The following is a 14,857-nucleotide window of genomic DNA, read 5'->3' as shown; positions in this document are numbered from 1 at the left end:
AAGGAGAAGGAGAAGAAGAAGAAGAAGAAGAAGAAGAAGAAGAAGAAGAAGACAAGGAGGAGGAGGAAGAGGAGCAGGAGGAGGAGGAGGCAGAGGAGAAGGAGGAATAGAGGAGAAAAAGGAATACAGGAGGAAGAACAGGAGGAGGAACAAGAAGAAAAGGAGGAATAGAGAAGAAGGAATAGAGGAGGAGCAGGAGGAGGAGGAAGAGGAAGAGGAGGAAGAGGAAGAAGAGGAGGAGGAGGAGGAAGAGGAGGAGGAGATGCTTTTCAAAGGAAACCTCATGGGAATCTGTCAGCAGAGGTAAACTCAGACATGTAGCCACATGGAATCAACAAATGTGCTTCATGCCAGAGCCAGAAGACCCACACTGAACAAAGCTGCAGCACACCTTGCCCTCACGGACCTCAACAGGCAGCTAATGGTATCATCTCAGGCCACGCTGTGTGCAGGAGGCATTGGCAAGCCTTGTCCAGGGAGGAAGCCTTCACAGAGAGGCCAGTGGCCTGTGCCCAGCCAAGAATAAAGCTGGGCTGAAGTGAGGGCCACTGAGCCAGAGGCAGAGGAAACAGCCCTGGCTGTTCCTGGAGAGAGGCAGCCACAGCGTTCTTGGACCTGTGCCTATTTCTAGTGGCGTCTATTTGAAGCCGTCTGATGGCTCTGTTGCTGAGAAAGTCCCAGCAGAGGGCTCTTGTCTGCCCTCTGGAAGGCTAATTAGTCCCAGGAACAGCACGTTTGCAGGGCCTGTGGGACACAGAAACCATCAGTTGGCACAAATGGCTGGGACAGCATGGGGCAGGTTTCCAGTGGCTTTTGAAGGTTGTTCTGTGTTTGATTGACAAATGCCGTATGTCCCCAGAGCTCAGGATGTTAGCTCTACCTGAGCTCCTGCTTGCTCTCTCTCCTTTAGGCGACCATTTTCATTGCTGACTTCATCCCTGTGAGGTCATCACTCCTGTTCTTCAGAGGAAGAATGTACCCCACTCTGAGGTCATCTGAGGCCCAGCTGAACCAGGCTATAACCTTTAACTCCAATGACTACAGCCATGTCCTGAGCCTGTATCCCGCAGGGTACCTCCAAGCAACTTTCCCTCACAGCAGCTGCCCCAGTGGTGGGGATGCTTTGTGCCCAGGCACAAAAAGCACAACCTGCTACTGCAAGAATTCCAAAAGCCACAGGGTTATGGGACTTAATGCTAGACCAGACACCTCAACTTTAAGTGCCTACTAGCCCCAGGGGTCCTGCTGTGTTTAGGGTGGCCCCTGGGCCACCTGTCAGAGGGTGCTACCTGAGGGGCTGCCCGTGTCTGCCTTGAGGAACAGAATCCTGGTGGCAAAGGGGCTTTTTGTTCCTAACCTGCCCTCAGCTCTGACACTGCATCTCTGACTCCGTGTGCCTGATCTAAGGGGAACACCACCCAGTGGTGGCCCCAGTGTCCCTCAGTCACTCACAGCCGTCCATTCATGCCCTCTTCCTCCTTCCTCCTTTCCAGTTCTAGTTGGTCTTCTCTTCTCCAGGCAATTCCAGAAAGTTCTATTTGCTTTTATCAATCTTTTCTCCCACAAGAAGGAACACGGAAGAGTTATGGCTCTTATGTCCTTGCGCCATCTTGCCAGGATGGGCTCAGCCAGAGGATACAGGTGCTCCTGAAGGGTGATTTGAGGTGCAGGACAAATTTGAAGGCGACAGAGCTTTCATGGGGGCAGACCTATGGCGGTGCCTCAACTGCTTGAATATATCCCTTCGTTTTGTGGAAAATAACACTGTCTCCCCACCCCGTTACACTGCAGCTCCTGGCTATCCCATGTTTCTTTACAATCTTGTCTTCTGTACCACAGTAAGACAGCTTTGGATTCTTCACGACTCCGTGACTCGGTTTCTCCTCAAATAAAGGGTTTCTGTATTCTCTATACAGGGTAAGTAGCCATTTCCTGCAGGACAATGCTGATTCTTATTCTGTCTCTCCCAAGCCCAAAGCATCTTTATACTGAGCACTCACCCTGTCCCAGCATGCTCTTACCACAATGAGACCTCACTCCTTACCAAGGGAACATCGTGACCCAGGTGGGGAGCAGGTGTCTCAGGATTTTGAGAAGGGAGAGAATATTTTGGAGAGGCATGTGGTATTTACTGCCCAGTTATCACGGTGGCTGCTGGAAGAGGACTCACCTGAAGAAGGCCCAGCTAGGGTCATTGTCTGGAGATCAGCTGCCAGTGGCATCAGGTGGCCAAGCAGGCTTAGAAGACAAAGTGAAGTAAGCGGCCTGGGCACAGGGTGTGTCCACTGCCTCTGCACTTGTAAGAGCTTGGTGTTGCACACCCTTGCCTCCCCGTCAGGCCCCTGGTCTCAGCCCTGGGTTGAGTTCCCCTGGTCTCAGCCCTGGGTTGAGTTTATCTAGATGCAACTGGCAAGGTGCACATGGGCCTGTCTACCTGTGAACTTGGCAGAGAAGTCATAATTATTCTAAAATGCTTTTAAAAATGACCGTGAAGAAACATTTTTATAATAAAGCCTGCCCTTGTCCTGTCACAAATGAGAGATTCTAACCAGAACCCTCACCTCCTGTCTCTCTGTGAAGGAAGGACCTCTCCATGCCAAGCTGGGTGCCAAGGGGCCCCACAGGGGCCAATGAAGGGACCCAGGATATGCACAGCTGCATGACTGCAGGGGCCTCATTTAAAAGCGCAGAGCGATTAGAGACATAGAGACAGCTTATAAATACCCCCATGAGCGCTGTACTTACCCCTGACTCTACTGTACCCTTCGTTTGCACTTTCCCAAAGCTTGCTCTCATCCTGCACTGACAGCCTTCTTCAATGCTCTGCTGCTTCGTGGTCTCTGTGAAACCCTCTTTATATTTCTGCCACCCCCACATACCCCCTTCCCCACCTGGGGTATGGTTTCAGGAAGCATAAGTCTATGGCACCTCTTGCATGGCAGGGGGTCTCTGGTCCAGTGCTATCTCTACAGGGACTCCAACCTTGCAGCCACTAGGACCTCCAAAGCCATAAGGTTTCTCTGCAGGCTTTCTTATGTCAAAGAAATACGTTAACCCGATTTTGTGTAAAATCCCTCCTCACATCCATCAAATGAAGAGAAAATGAATAAACAATCAGACACTTTAAGACTCTGAAATGTAAAATAAGGGGCTTATATGGAGAATTCAGCCAATATTTTCCTATGAAATCAATTTTTTTTTTCAGGATGTAGAAAAAAATTTTTTTTAGTCTCATCCCGACGGGGAAATGTCATCCATGAAGGGGGACATTGAGAAGTGGAAAAGAGTCATTTTGAGCAGTAAAACATTAATTAATTGTTCCTCTTGTTTAAGTCCACAGAACCAGCGAGCTGTGTTTTGGTATCACCGAAGGCCACACAATAATTGAAGAGCCCTCCAAAGAAAACAGAAGGTGAACGTGATTACAGCGGTCGTGGGAGGCGGGGAGCTCACAGGGTGTCTGTCCATATTTGGACAAGGAGCGATTGAAAAAAGAAGATCAAATATAGAAATGACATAAACCACAGTCTATGACAACATGAAAGGTGAGAAGAAACAAGATAAACAAGACCTCTTCCCAAACCAGGAGACTGCAGAGGGGAGGAAGACACCACAGCATCATGCCCTAATGAGCAATTAGGGCACAGATAAGAAAGGGGGACCATAGTGTGTAAATGGAAGTGACAGGTTTTCAGCACACGACCAAGTGAGGACCATGGTAAAGTGAGAGCAAGTAGACAAAAGTCTGTTTAGACACTCATGGCAGGGCAGCCGCGGCGGCCATGATGCTGGGAGTAGGACGATGGACGTCGAGGAGGATCCAGAGAGCTTGCCTCGGCTGAAGAGGATGAAGAGCTGCAAGAGGGAAGTATGGAGGAGGCAGGGGACAGTTCAGAAGAGGCCAGGCCAGGCCCAGAAGGGACCAGTGGGCTTACATTTCATGGGAACATAGAACACCCCATCTTCTGGTATGGGGAATAGCTTCAGAAAGGCATGTTGTTTTTGCTCATCTTCCTGTCATTCTTGACAAGGCAGAAACCAGACCCCTGACCCAAGCAGAGGACTGTGGTGGGTGACCTGTGATCATCTGGGAGATTCTCTGCTGATGAATTGAAGGGACCCGGGGCCATCCAGTATCCCTCCCCTGGCCTGCTGTGAAATGCCATAGGCCATTCAGGAGCCCAGTGCAGTATGCTCGCAAATGGCCTTTAGGAAGTACTATAACCTAGATGTTTGTACGGGAAAACTGGGCTAGAGGCATTGATGGCTTGGAGAAGTGGAGGCCAGAGTAAAAAAAGGCCATGCAGTGCTATACCATTCTTAGCTCTCCTGGAGATTCCAGTCTTGATCATGAGTGTAGTAGCAATATGGAAATTGGTCACTAACCACCTGACCTGACATAGGTGCTTGCTCCAGAATCCCAGGGTGCTAGGTACTGCAGGAATCAAGACAGAGCTGCTACGGATCTTCTAAAGCTCTCCAGTTTCTAGGTTTATCCCACTGATGAAGGCAGATATGAAAGCCCATTCCTAACTCTAGGCATGGGTGCTGAGTGAGCTGCTTGATCCTCTGCCCCTTGCAGAGGCTTTGGAGGGTTTCATGGATGCTTCGTCTCAGCCTTCAACCTGAAGCCAGTTTCCCCCAGCCAGGACCGAGGGCAGTTAATGACACAGCCCCCAATACAGAGGTACTCTCTCAGGAACAACTTGCTGAAGCACCAACACCATGACAGGCATTGAAGGCCACAGTCTTGAGTTAACAGTTCCTGAAGACCAAAGCAGCAAGTTCTCTGCATGCATGAGAAGCATGGCCACTGGCCACACAGGATCATGGGACCTTTCCTCTCTACACGCATTGGGAATCCCAGACGGATAGCAGACCCCAGCATCTCCTTGAAGGAGCATCTCAAGGAAGAAGCCCCAGCAATGAGCTGAAGGACATTTTCCTTCCTTCAATGGAGCAGTTCTCCTTGTTGGTTCCTAGCTGCTGAGTTGAAAGGACAGTGGTCATTCGTCAGTGGGTTTATGTCCTGGTTCCTGATGAGGACTGTCTATCCTGGTCTCCTGTCCATTTCTTCTCCTCTGTCCCTGTAATGTTCTTGCCCCGAATCAGATCTCAGTCCTCAGATCTCTGCACATGCTAAGCTGGCTCTGAGGTAGCCTATGCTGACCATTCCATAAAGATGGCATCAGCCCTGAGGTATTGAGTCTAACTCTTCTATCCAGCACCTACCTGCTGCTACCCCTTAGGCTAGAAACAACACAGATGTAGGAACTTATGATTGAGGAGGTACCATGTGGGGCTGGAGTCCAGGTGCCTCTCCTGAATGCTCTTGTGGACAAGGAGGTCCCTGGTGTGCTGGCCCTTTAGAAAGACCCCTGATCCTAAGCATCATCCTCATCTCTTCTTTGTGTTCTGCATCCTTGTGCCGTGTTCTGCTTTCTGATGCCTCTGGGGCTGTTTTGCCTCAGCCCTTAGAAACCTAGATGGACTCTGGCAAGCTCCTTGAAGGTTGTCAAGCGTGGCCTCAATTCACCCAGCAACATCTTCTGAACTGTGGACTCAGCTGTGGTTCCAACACTGGCTTCTCCCAGCAGTGTTCTGGTGCCAGCTTCTCAGTGACAAGGGGACACGGCCTGTGCCTTCTCACCTCTCCGCCTCCAGATTGCCTCATGCCTGAAGATGAGCTCTTTGCACTCCTTTTTAGACATCAGGATGCCCGGGACCATCTCTTGCTTCCTCCCTGGTTATGAAGAATACCTTCTCAGCTGTTCCTCTGAGCTGGGCTGGGTACCCATGTCTGTATCATGTCACTGCATGCTGTGCCAGTGTACAGCGTTGTCAGGCAGGATGGCACACATGTGCTCAGTGCTCTGTAGTTCCTCTTAGAACATACATGATGGTCAGTGTTTGTTTTCTCAAGAAGGAAGCATGGCAGTTCGTGATGTGTCTATCCTTGGCTCAGGCTCTGGCCACTGGAGAATAGCACCAAGGATCTTAGGAAGACTAGATCTTGGAAGGATCCAAAGAACCCTGGCCTCCTGGAAGCTGGAGCTGGTCCTGAAGGGCTCTTGGGAGTCCTTGTTCACCAGTGAGCCCTTCAGTGGTGGGTTGGAGCTCTTCCTGGAGGCCAAGAGGATTCAAGTGGGTAGTGGGCAAACTGCTCTGTGGCCCAGGTGTGACACCGGTCTCGAGCTCTGGGGAGATCTCCAAGAAGGGCACTGAAATCTGACTGCTTGTGAGGAACTAGAAAGAACATAGCCTTTACTTCTGGCTCCATGAGGCGAACCAGGCAAGATGGTTAAAGATAAGGTTCTCCAAGAGGTAGCCTCAATTTCCCACAGAGTTGCGTGACTGCAGAAACAGATACCAGGGATTTACATGTTTGATTATAAGCAACAACCATTAAAGACAGATTCTATGGGTGGGTGGAAGATGTTAGCTTCTGTCAAAACTTGACTGCTCAGTACTCTGAGCCCATAAATGAATATATCAAATCTAATTTTTGAAAACAGGCTTACCAAGATAAACTTCCTCTTTTTAACCAAACCGGATTCCCCACCCCAGTTCCATTCCAATATCCTGCCACCACCACGTCAAACATTCAATGCGAGGAGAGGGGATTACACACAAAAAGTTGGCCGAAGGTGGCTTTCAGTGCAAGCGCCTCTTCAGAAGTGAATCTCATCTTGATAAATCACTGTGGCTCTCTGCCACCAGGAACCTGCTCCCTTCAGATGGTGTGGCCCAGGAAGCACTGGCCATATGCTCACAGCATGTGGTGAAAACAGAAAATACTGAACACAGGCATTGTGCTTCGAAAAATCCTGTTCAGTGTATTTATATGGAACACATAAAGTGCACCTCCTGTGATGGACTAGCATTATTGAAACCGTGAGCCGAGCTTAGGCGACTGGTACCAATCAATACCCTAACCCTGCCCTGGATGTCACTTGTCTTGTGGGTCTCTTCTTTTAAGGTACAATAAAGGGCTGAAAAGCTAAACAGATTGGAGAAATATCTCAAAACTAGACCTTTAAAAAGAGGCTGGTAGTTACTTTTTAGGCCGTCCCGCCAGAAGTCCCAAGGAGCTTCCGTGACCTCAGTTTCTGGTGCTGAAAGGCAGGCCATTGTGTATAGATGGTATAGTGTATCTCAAGAAGTCATTTAGGGTCAGATTCATGCAAGATTCTAGTTTCTTTATGTATTATCTATGCGAGCTGATAGACCCACAATAATTTTTGAAGGAATTTAAAAACTGATGAATAAGGCGTCTGTGATGTGGGGAATGAACGTCTGGTGTGTCTGGGAGCCTGGGTCGTAGACAGACTAGCTGCGTATTACTTACCCGGCATCCTCATCAGTCACTATGAGCACGATGGAGGTCAGAAGGCTCCACAGTGAGGTGACAATTATGTTTCCTTTTCAACATTAAACACATCCTTGAAGTTTAAGGATTATGAAGAAGCAAGCAAGAGAGAGACCCTGGAAAGGATCCACACTTTGTGCAGACCTTCCCGATTTGGGATACATTTAATATTAGCAGACAGTGGTGGCCAGCCAAGGATGAGGCTTCAGGCTCCTTCCTCAGCATGGCAGAGAAAACCCCACGTGCATGTGAGCTTGACTTTGTGTTGGAGCGTAACGAGACCCCTCCACCATAGACATGGCTAACGGACCCTTCTGAATTTTGTAGGAAGTTCGGTCAATTTCGGCACACAGCTTGGCTCAGCTTCAGGTGTATGGGGTGCTGGCCTTTGTCCCTTTGGGAGAGTAGATGGGACAGGATGTATTCTATACTTAGACTCATGTGAACAGCTAAGAGTTAGGAAATCCCTGCAGGTGCGGAAACAGGCTAAGAGTTATCACTTACCAGAAGGAGGAGGATGGTCATTTGATGGGATATCTTCTAGGGGGAGTGTCCATAGTCAGGGCCTTGACTCTGGGAAAATCTAGTCAGAACACATGATGCTTGGGCTATCTGAATGCCAAATTCTGGCAGAAGAGAAATGGCCGAGTGTCATTTTTCATTCTTGCTTTCCAGGATTATGGACTCGAGTGTGTTTAGAAACTTCCTCTGGTGCAGAGAGACCCAGCACCACTTGGCTAAGAGGGAAGGGGTCAGTGTCTTTAGGGATTCTGCTCTGTATATCCCTTGGTAGGAACAGCAAACTAAAGATTGTGCCCGGTCACTTGCCACATTTGGCATTTGGGACATGTTAGGAGGAACTTTATTTTAAAAGCAAGGTGGGGCAGTGGAACTGAAGGGTGTGGTATTTTATTCCACAGTCTGATTCTCCCCAGGCCTGGAAGGAAGGTGGATCTTTTGTCCTAAATTCTATTCAGCAGAGAAGTTTCATGGATCACCTGTGACAGGAACCTATGCAAGTGACAGGCCATTTGCCTCAACTGTTTTTTTTGTTTGTTTGTTTGTTTTTTCGAGACCAGATTTCTCTTTATAGCCTGGGCTGTCCTGGAACTCACTCTGTAGACCAGGCTGGCCTCTAACTCAGAGATCCGCTTGCCTCAACTGTTAAAAGTCACCAGCTATGACAGGTTGTAGACACAGCAAGAACAGTTTCTGAGGCCTTAGTTTAAAACTATGCAGGACACATGTATGGCAGTGAATCAGGCAAAGGAATGCATTGTGTGGATGGACTTACTTACACCGAGTAATAATACAAACACAGACAAAGGAATAAAGCACACACCAGGCAAAGGAATGCAAGACTTACACTGAGGGATAATACACACCCAGCAACTCCTCCAAAACCTTAAAGAAAACAGAATCCATAGCAGTTCAACAGGGTGGACAAAGACGCTGAGGTTAAACAATTTAAGTCTTTCAGGCTACAGAACTATAGATGGATGGTTCAATGTACTCTCTGCTAGGAAGGGCATCTTGCCTTGCATAAAAACTACAGTGCTTTTTCTTAAAGCCCTCTGAACTATGTTTAAAGGAAAGAGGCTGGGGGACAGTTCCAGGCTCACAAAGAAAATACTCAAGACAAATTGGCTCAGACTTCCAGGATACCATGCAAGCTGTTTCTCTCTGAGGTCTTCTTTCTTTTCCAGAACATACTTTGGGAGAAGTCAGAGTGCATGCCCAAGTCCCTGAGGTCAGAGTTGGGAAGACAGATGAGCTTCATAGTTCTGACAATTTGGTGATCTCCCACCAACTCCCGACTTCTCCTCAGCATTCCCATCTTAAGTCCCAGTTAATTTGGAGCTCTGAGACTCCAGAAGACTTTGTGATTTGGACGGGGCATGAAAGAGGGGCTGGAGGAAGCAGGGGAGGAAGGAAATCTCTGGCTTTGAACCATCCTATGTGACTTTGTGGGTTCTATAGCTCCAGACCTGGTTACTGGTTTGGGTGACACTAGGAACCTGGGAACCATCGGTTATCTTTCTACATCCCAATGGAAAGCCCAAGAGGGAGCAAGACACAGTTCAGGTAGATAGGGCCCCCGGATCATCTTTGGATGAGGCTATGCACCATATTGGGATTCTAACAGACACAGCCTCTATTCCTGAGTATTGAGAACTGGTTGACTTGTCTGTCGAACGGAAGCAGGAACATTTCCCACTGACAACGGAGTCCAGGCATGAGAGCACATACACACACATCTCTGCCGAGCTAATCTATCTTAGCAGATTCCATAGAGCCATCAGAAATACTTACTAGAGCTCTATACAGCTGTCTTGATCATGACAGTCAAGATCATTTCTCTTGGGTGCATGAGGGACATAGGCTGGTCTCTCTGGGCATTGGACTGGACTGTAAAGAGCTCACCACAACCCATCAAAAAGCAAGGGGTTGTCTACCTCAGTCTCCATGCCCTTGTGGGTTGGACATACAGGGTACCAGCAGCACATTGTCAGCGATGGACAGCTCTCAGGAAAAGCATTATCCAGTTCTCAGAAGCTGTGCTTAGGAACGGACATTGTATAAGACCACCCATGGCCTCTGTCAAAAAACCCAACTGTTTTAACTTGGAAAATATCATAACTACTCTTTAAATAGCTAACTAAAAGTTGATTGTGTATCCAACTCAAACACTTAAATAGCTATTTTGTTAGCCAATGCCAGCCAGTAGTATCTCTTATGTGACATTAAAAAAAAATAACACTCAAATACCAACATATTCAACTTTATAGCATCAGTCCAAAATACTAGACTTCCTCTGCAGCTTTATTTCTCTCTCTCTCTTTTTTTTTTGGTACACATTTAGAGTATGGGTATCCTGTAAATTTCTGAAAGCCCTGGAAAACAATTAAATCTTTAAAATTTTTTTTATTTTTATTTTTTTTTTAGGACAGAGCAGCAACTCGGTATCGTCAGGAAATGTCAAGCAGGATGTGAATCCTTCCTGGGCTTCCAGAAGTCGGATTGGTGTGATTGGACAAAGCTTCCTTGGAGAGCATAGACATGGGCTCGGTGTTAAAGTGTGTGCTGCGAGTCTGTTCTGGGCCTGGCTTCTGTACAGTCATTTGTCTTTGAAAGAGACTGCTCTTCTGACAAGGGAACTGGGGTCTGGGATAGCTCCAGTCTGTCTACACCTTTTATTCAATGTCTGCAAGAGAGAGATTAGGATGCCACCAGGGAAGACTAAAATCTGTCCTTTGCAAACAGATGCATTACAATCTAGAATTATAAATGGGGGTTTGATTCAAGACAGATCTGTTTGCTGACGTGGGGGGCTGGGGCTACTCGGTGATGCGGCCACTTGCAGGAAAAAAAAACCAAATTCTTTCTCATGACACCAGAGTAACATCTCACCCCAGCTGTAACAACGTGTTCCTGTCTAACTCTTCCAGAAGTCAGCCTGAGCGAGGTGAGCCACAGTAACAGGTATGGGAAGTATCAACTGACAAGGACAGAGAGAGGTAGAGTGAGAGGGGGCACCATCAGCATGGCTGTGTAGCAGTTTCAAAGAGACTGAGTGTTACAAGTAACAGTCAGTTATCCAGGAGGAAACACTTTCCATCAGAGCTGGGGTACTGGAGAGGCAGCGACCGACCGGCAGGAAGGAAGAGGAAGGTACACTCTGAAATAGAATCATCACTTGGCGCTATGTACACCACATACAATGTAACACGCTCTTTTTTGCACAATATAAATCTTACACACGCTGGAGTAAACTAATGCAGAGTAACTTGGAGGCACACAGAAGACACATGGTGGGTGTGGACTTGGGTTAAATCAGGATTGAGAGGCAGAAGGTCGTGGTTTCAGGCCGGTTAGCTTGGAGGACCCCATGTCACGTGGGTTGGCAGTCACCACCCATCTATGAGGGAATCATCACATCCCAAAGTTGCTAGAGTTAACTGCTTCAAAAAAGGCCTAATAAGCTAAACAATCTGAGAAAATCAAAGTAGTGCTCCCACTCTTAAACAGGAGTCCCTGAAAGTCCCTTCCGGCCTGCAGGCTTCAGTACCAGGAAGAGGTTGTTATATTTCCCCTACTTCCTGTAAATAACTTGGTTACTACGCAACCACGCTGGACAAACTAGAACAGCATTCAAGAACACCCATCACAGTGCGTAACAAGATTTAATGTACATTTATTCTTAACATGTGGGACATATAAAGATTTTATACTGAATAAATGATATTCATTAAGCCAGAGGAAAAGGAGGAATTTACATCAAGTTTTTTTCTTTTTTTTTCTTTTTTTCTTTTCTTAAACTACATTATCTTGAAATACAAATGCGGATTCTTGTCACAGAAAAATCTTTGAAGTTGTGTTTCTTCCACTTAGTTGGTTTTTCTTTCTTTTTTTCTTTTTTTGTATGTACTGGTATCCATTTTCTAAATCAATCCATATGCAACCATTTCCACACCTTGATTCATGAAGCAAATTGGGACCAGCCGCTCTCCCAACAGAGCATGACTTTATACATACAGAAACTTGTACATTACCCTCTTTTTTTTTTTGTTTTTATTTTTTGTATTTTTTGTTTCTTTTTCTTGTTTTTTGGAGATATGGTCCTAATGAAAAAATATATAAAATAAAAATAAAAAATTATTTAAATCTACCATCACTTCGTAGTTACCACATCATGAAAAAGAAACTAAAAACTTTGTACTAAAAAAAAAAAAAAAAGGAAAAGAAAAAAAAATGAGGGTATGTTTAATGTACAACTTCTATATACATCACAGCCCATAGGCAGTAAAAAAAATACTTAAAAAAACTGATGAAAGGAATCACGAAGATCTGTCACGTGGAGGCTGAGCCACAGCAGACGTGGCGGGTGGTCGCTGTGAGGAAGCAATCCGCTGTTGGCTGTTAGGAGTGGATTTTGGCCCCTAACTGAGAGCGAGGCCTAATGTAACCACTTTCCTGTGGAGAAAGCGGTGTCACTGAGCCTGACTCCTGACTGCCATACGGCCTCCAGCCCCTTCACCTATATCTCTAGAAGTTTCTATTGCACAGAGCTTTGGGAGATGGGATGCGGTTTAGCTTTTTTCATTCTGTGAAGAATAAAATTCATAGGAAATCAATTTAAGGATCAATTTTTCCTTTCACCTTTTTGACTCAATGTGAAATTTTCCTATCTTAGCATTTTTTTGCCAAAACTTTTTTCTTTATAAAGTCAATTCACTTCCCCAGAACTGCGATACAACATGAAAAAAATTATGAAAACCCCCCAAAAATGTGACCTTTGAATGCACTAGACGGCAACTTTGGTTAAAAAAAAAAAAGAAACAGAAAATCCCCCAAAGGATGTACTTATACACACAGACAGCAAATATTAATTTTATAACTGTTCAAATTAATGATTTCTTTAATTCCCAATTGGTAAATAGTGAATGGGGCAGAGGAGCAAAAGATTTTTCTTTTCCTTCTTCCTACACTGGATAAACAAGAACAGAAAACAGCCAGTTATATGTGACCCTCTAATGTTCACTCACACACGTGTGCCCTCACGGATGTCATAACTGCCCAATCTGAAACAGTACATCACAGATGACAGATGCAACCAGAGAGTTCAGGACAGCCGATATCGAGATATCCAGCAACCGACCCTCGTGCAAAAGGAACTCTGAGCGGTTTTCGTCCACTCTGGCCATGGCCAGCAAAGCTTTGGCCGCCCGGCACATCATGTCTACACTAGGGGGTTCCAGAGGTGGGGGCTGCATGTGCATAAGGTTATGCTGGCTCTGCTGGTACTGTGCCATCGTGACCCCGTCCTCTAGGAAGCTTATCAAGTTTCCAATGCTTCCTTTCTGCACAGCTATTGCCCTCGCTGCCAGTGTGTCCCCCTGGGCAAGGTTCGATAAAAGCGCCATGGACATTTCTCGACAGACTGGGTTTTTGCGATCCCCAACGTACCTAACTAATGTAGCATAAAATTTCTCCTGACGACTAAATGGAGGCGTGGCCAAGATCAGGTCCACGTTGTTGTCCTGGATACTGAGTTTACACAGGGTCTCCAGCACAAGTCTCTGCGGCGATAGGACTGAGTTGGGCCCCACAGTGGGAAAGGGGTCCTGTGCCTCCGCGGACGGGCACACCATCCAGTGCAGCAAGCCGTCCAGGATCGGCAAGCAGATGCTCTCTGTGTAAGCAGACAAGTCTAGCTGCCCGGAAATGTTCGCCAGAGTGACCAGGGTGTTATCCCGCAAGACCTCGAGGCAGTCCCACCACCACTCGTCTTTGCTGCATGCCACCCCCTTGTCCTCATCCTCCTCCTTCTCGTAGGTCTGTGGCGCCCGCTTTCTCTCCGGATGCTCGTGATGCAGCAGAATCAGCTTTCCTAGGATCAGCACCAAGCCCGGGTGTTTGGACATCTCGGCGTCGTTGCCAGGCACGAAAGACAAGCTCCGCACGATGTTAGACACACAGATGCAGCGCTTGGCCAGTGAGTCCTGCCAGTGCGCGATGGTACACAGGGGCGTCTCATCTCGGCTCCTGGGCTCGTCCTCCAGGAGCCTGATGTTCCGGTGGCTTTTGGCCTGCTGGATTCCAAAGGGAAACTTGCCACTGTCGGTTTGGGGTCCTGGGTTGGTGTCTTCCGGCAGGGCCCCTGGCCTGGCAGATAAGACATCATCGATGGTGGCTATGATGCTTTTCTCTGGCAGCTCTTCAGAATCACCTTTGCCTTCCAGCTCTTTCTTCTTACCCGTGGAGCTTAGAGGCGGAGGTGGACGCCTGCGAGGAGGGATCTCCATCTTGCTCTCGAAGTGGGTCTGGATGTGTTCTGTAGTGTCCCCGCCACCCAGCTGCCAGTGGAGAAGCCCGCTGTTGAACTCCTGCACTCGCCCCAGCTTGTCTGACCGGTCCACCACAAACAGGTTGTTCTTTTTGACAATCTTTATGGGCAGCTTGTCAAACTTACTGGCCTGCTTTGGCGTCTCCTTGGGGTCCACAGTGGCATCTGGAGCAGCTGGGGCAGCGCTGCTCTTCCCCTGTGACTCCGTCTTTTCACTGTCTTCTTCCTCCTCCTCTTCCTCTTCCTCCTCCTCCTCAAAACACTCAGCAGCATCATCCTCCTTCCCAGAATCGTCATCTGAAGACTGGCTGCCATCTTTCTTCCCTGTACGGTGATCAAGCGCCTTCTGGCTGGGGTCACCCACTTCATATTCCATAAGAATGCCAAAAATGTCAATTAGGCATTTTCGAAAGTACTCTACTAATAGTTCCAGGAATCCAGACAGCTAGAGAAGAGGGGAAAGAGAACAGTTACAGGGTCAGGACACGAGCTCTCACAGAAGGGGCAAGAGCCTGAGCCCAGGGCAGCTTCAGGTAAAGACTTCCACACTGTTTTAACGTTCTTCTGTCCAGACCCTAGAGGGCACGCCATGTCCGAGAGCTACCTTCCTGATGATGGACTAAGTATGCATGAGTGTGTCT

At 47.5% G+C, this 14,857-nt stretch overlaps 1 protein-coding gene across 1 annotated transcript in view; it reads right to left on the bottom strand.

Moving 5' to 3' along the window:
- Window positions 1-12,764: 12,764 nt before the first annotated feature.
- Window positions 12,765-14,857, bottom strand: part of Arid1b (AT-rich interaction domain 1B) — a 311,078-nt gene continuing 308,985 nt past the window's right edge. The window contains exon 19 of the mRNA XM_028764351.1: window positions 12,765-14,661. Within this exon, the coding sequence (XP_028620184.1) occupies window positions 12,937-14,661 (1,725 nt within the window). The 3' untranslated portion in view covers window positions 12,765-12,936. The remainder of the gene's footprint in view (window positions 14,662-14,857) is intronic.

Source organism: Grammomys surdaster, unplaced genomic scaffold, assembly GCF_004785775.1.
Source record: "Grammomys surdaster isolate TR1022 unplaced genomic scaffold, NIH_TR_1.0 143, whole genome shotgun sequence".
NCBI lineage: Eukaryota > Metazoa > Chordata > Mammalia > Rodentia > Muridae > Grammomys > Grammomys surdaster.
This window is presented reverse-complemented; position numbering and strand designations above follow the sequence as displayed.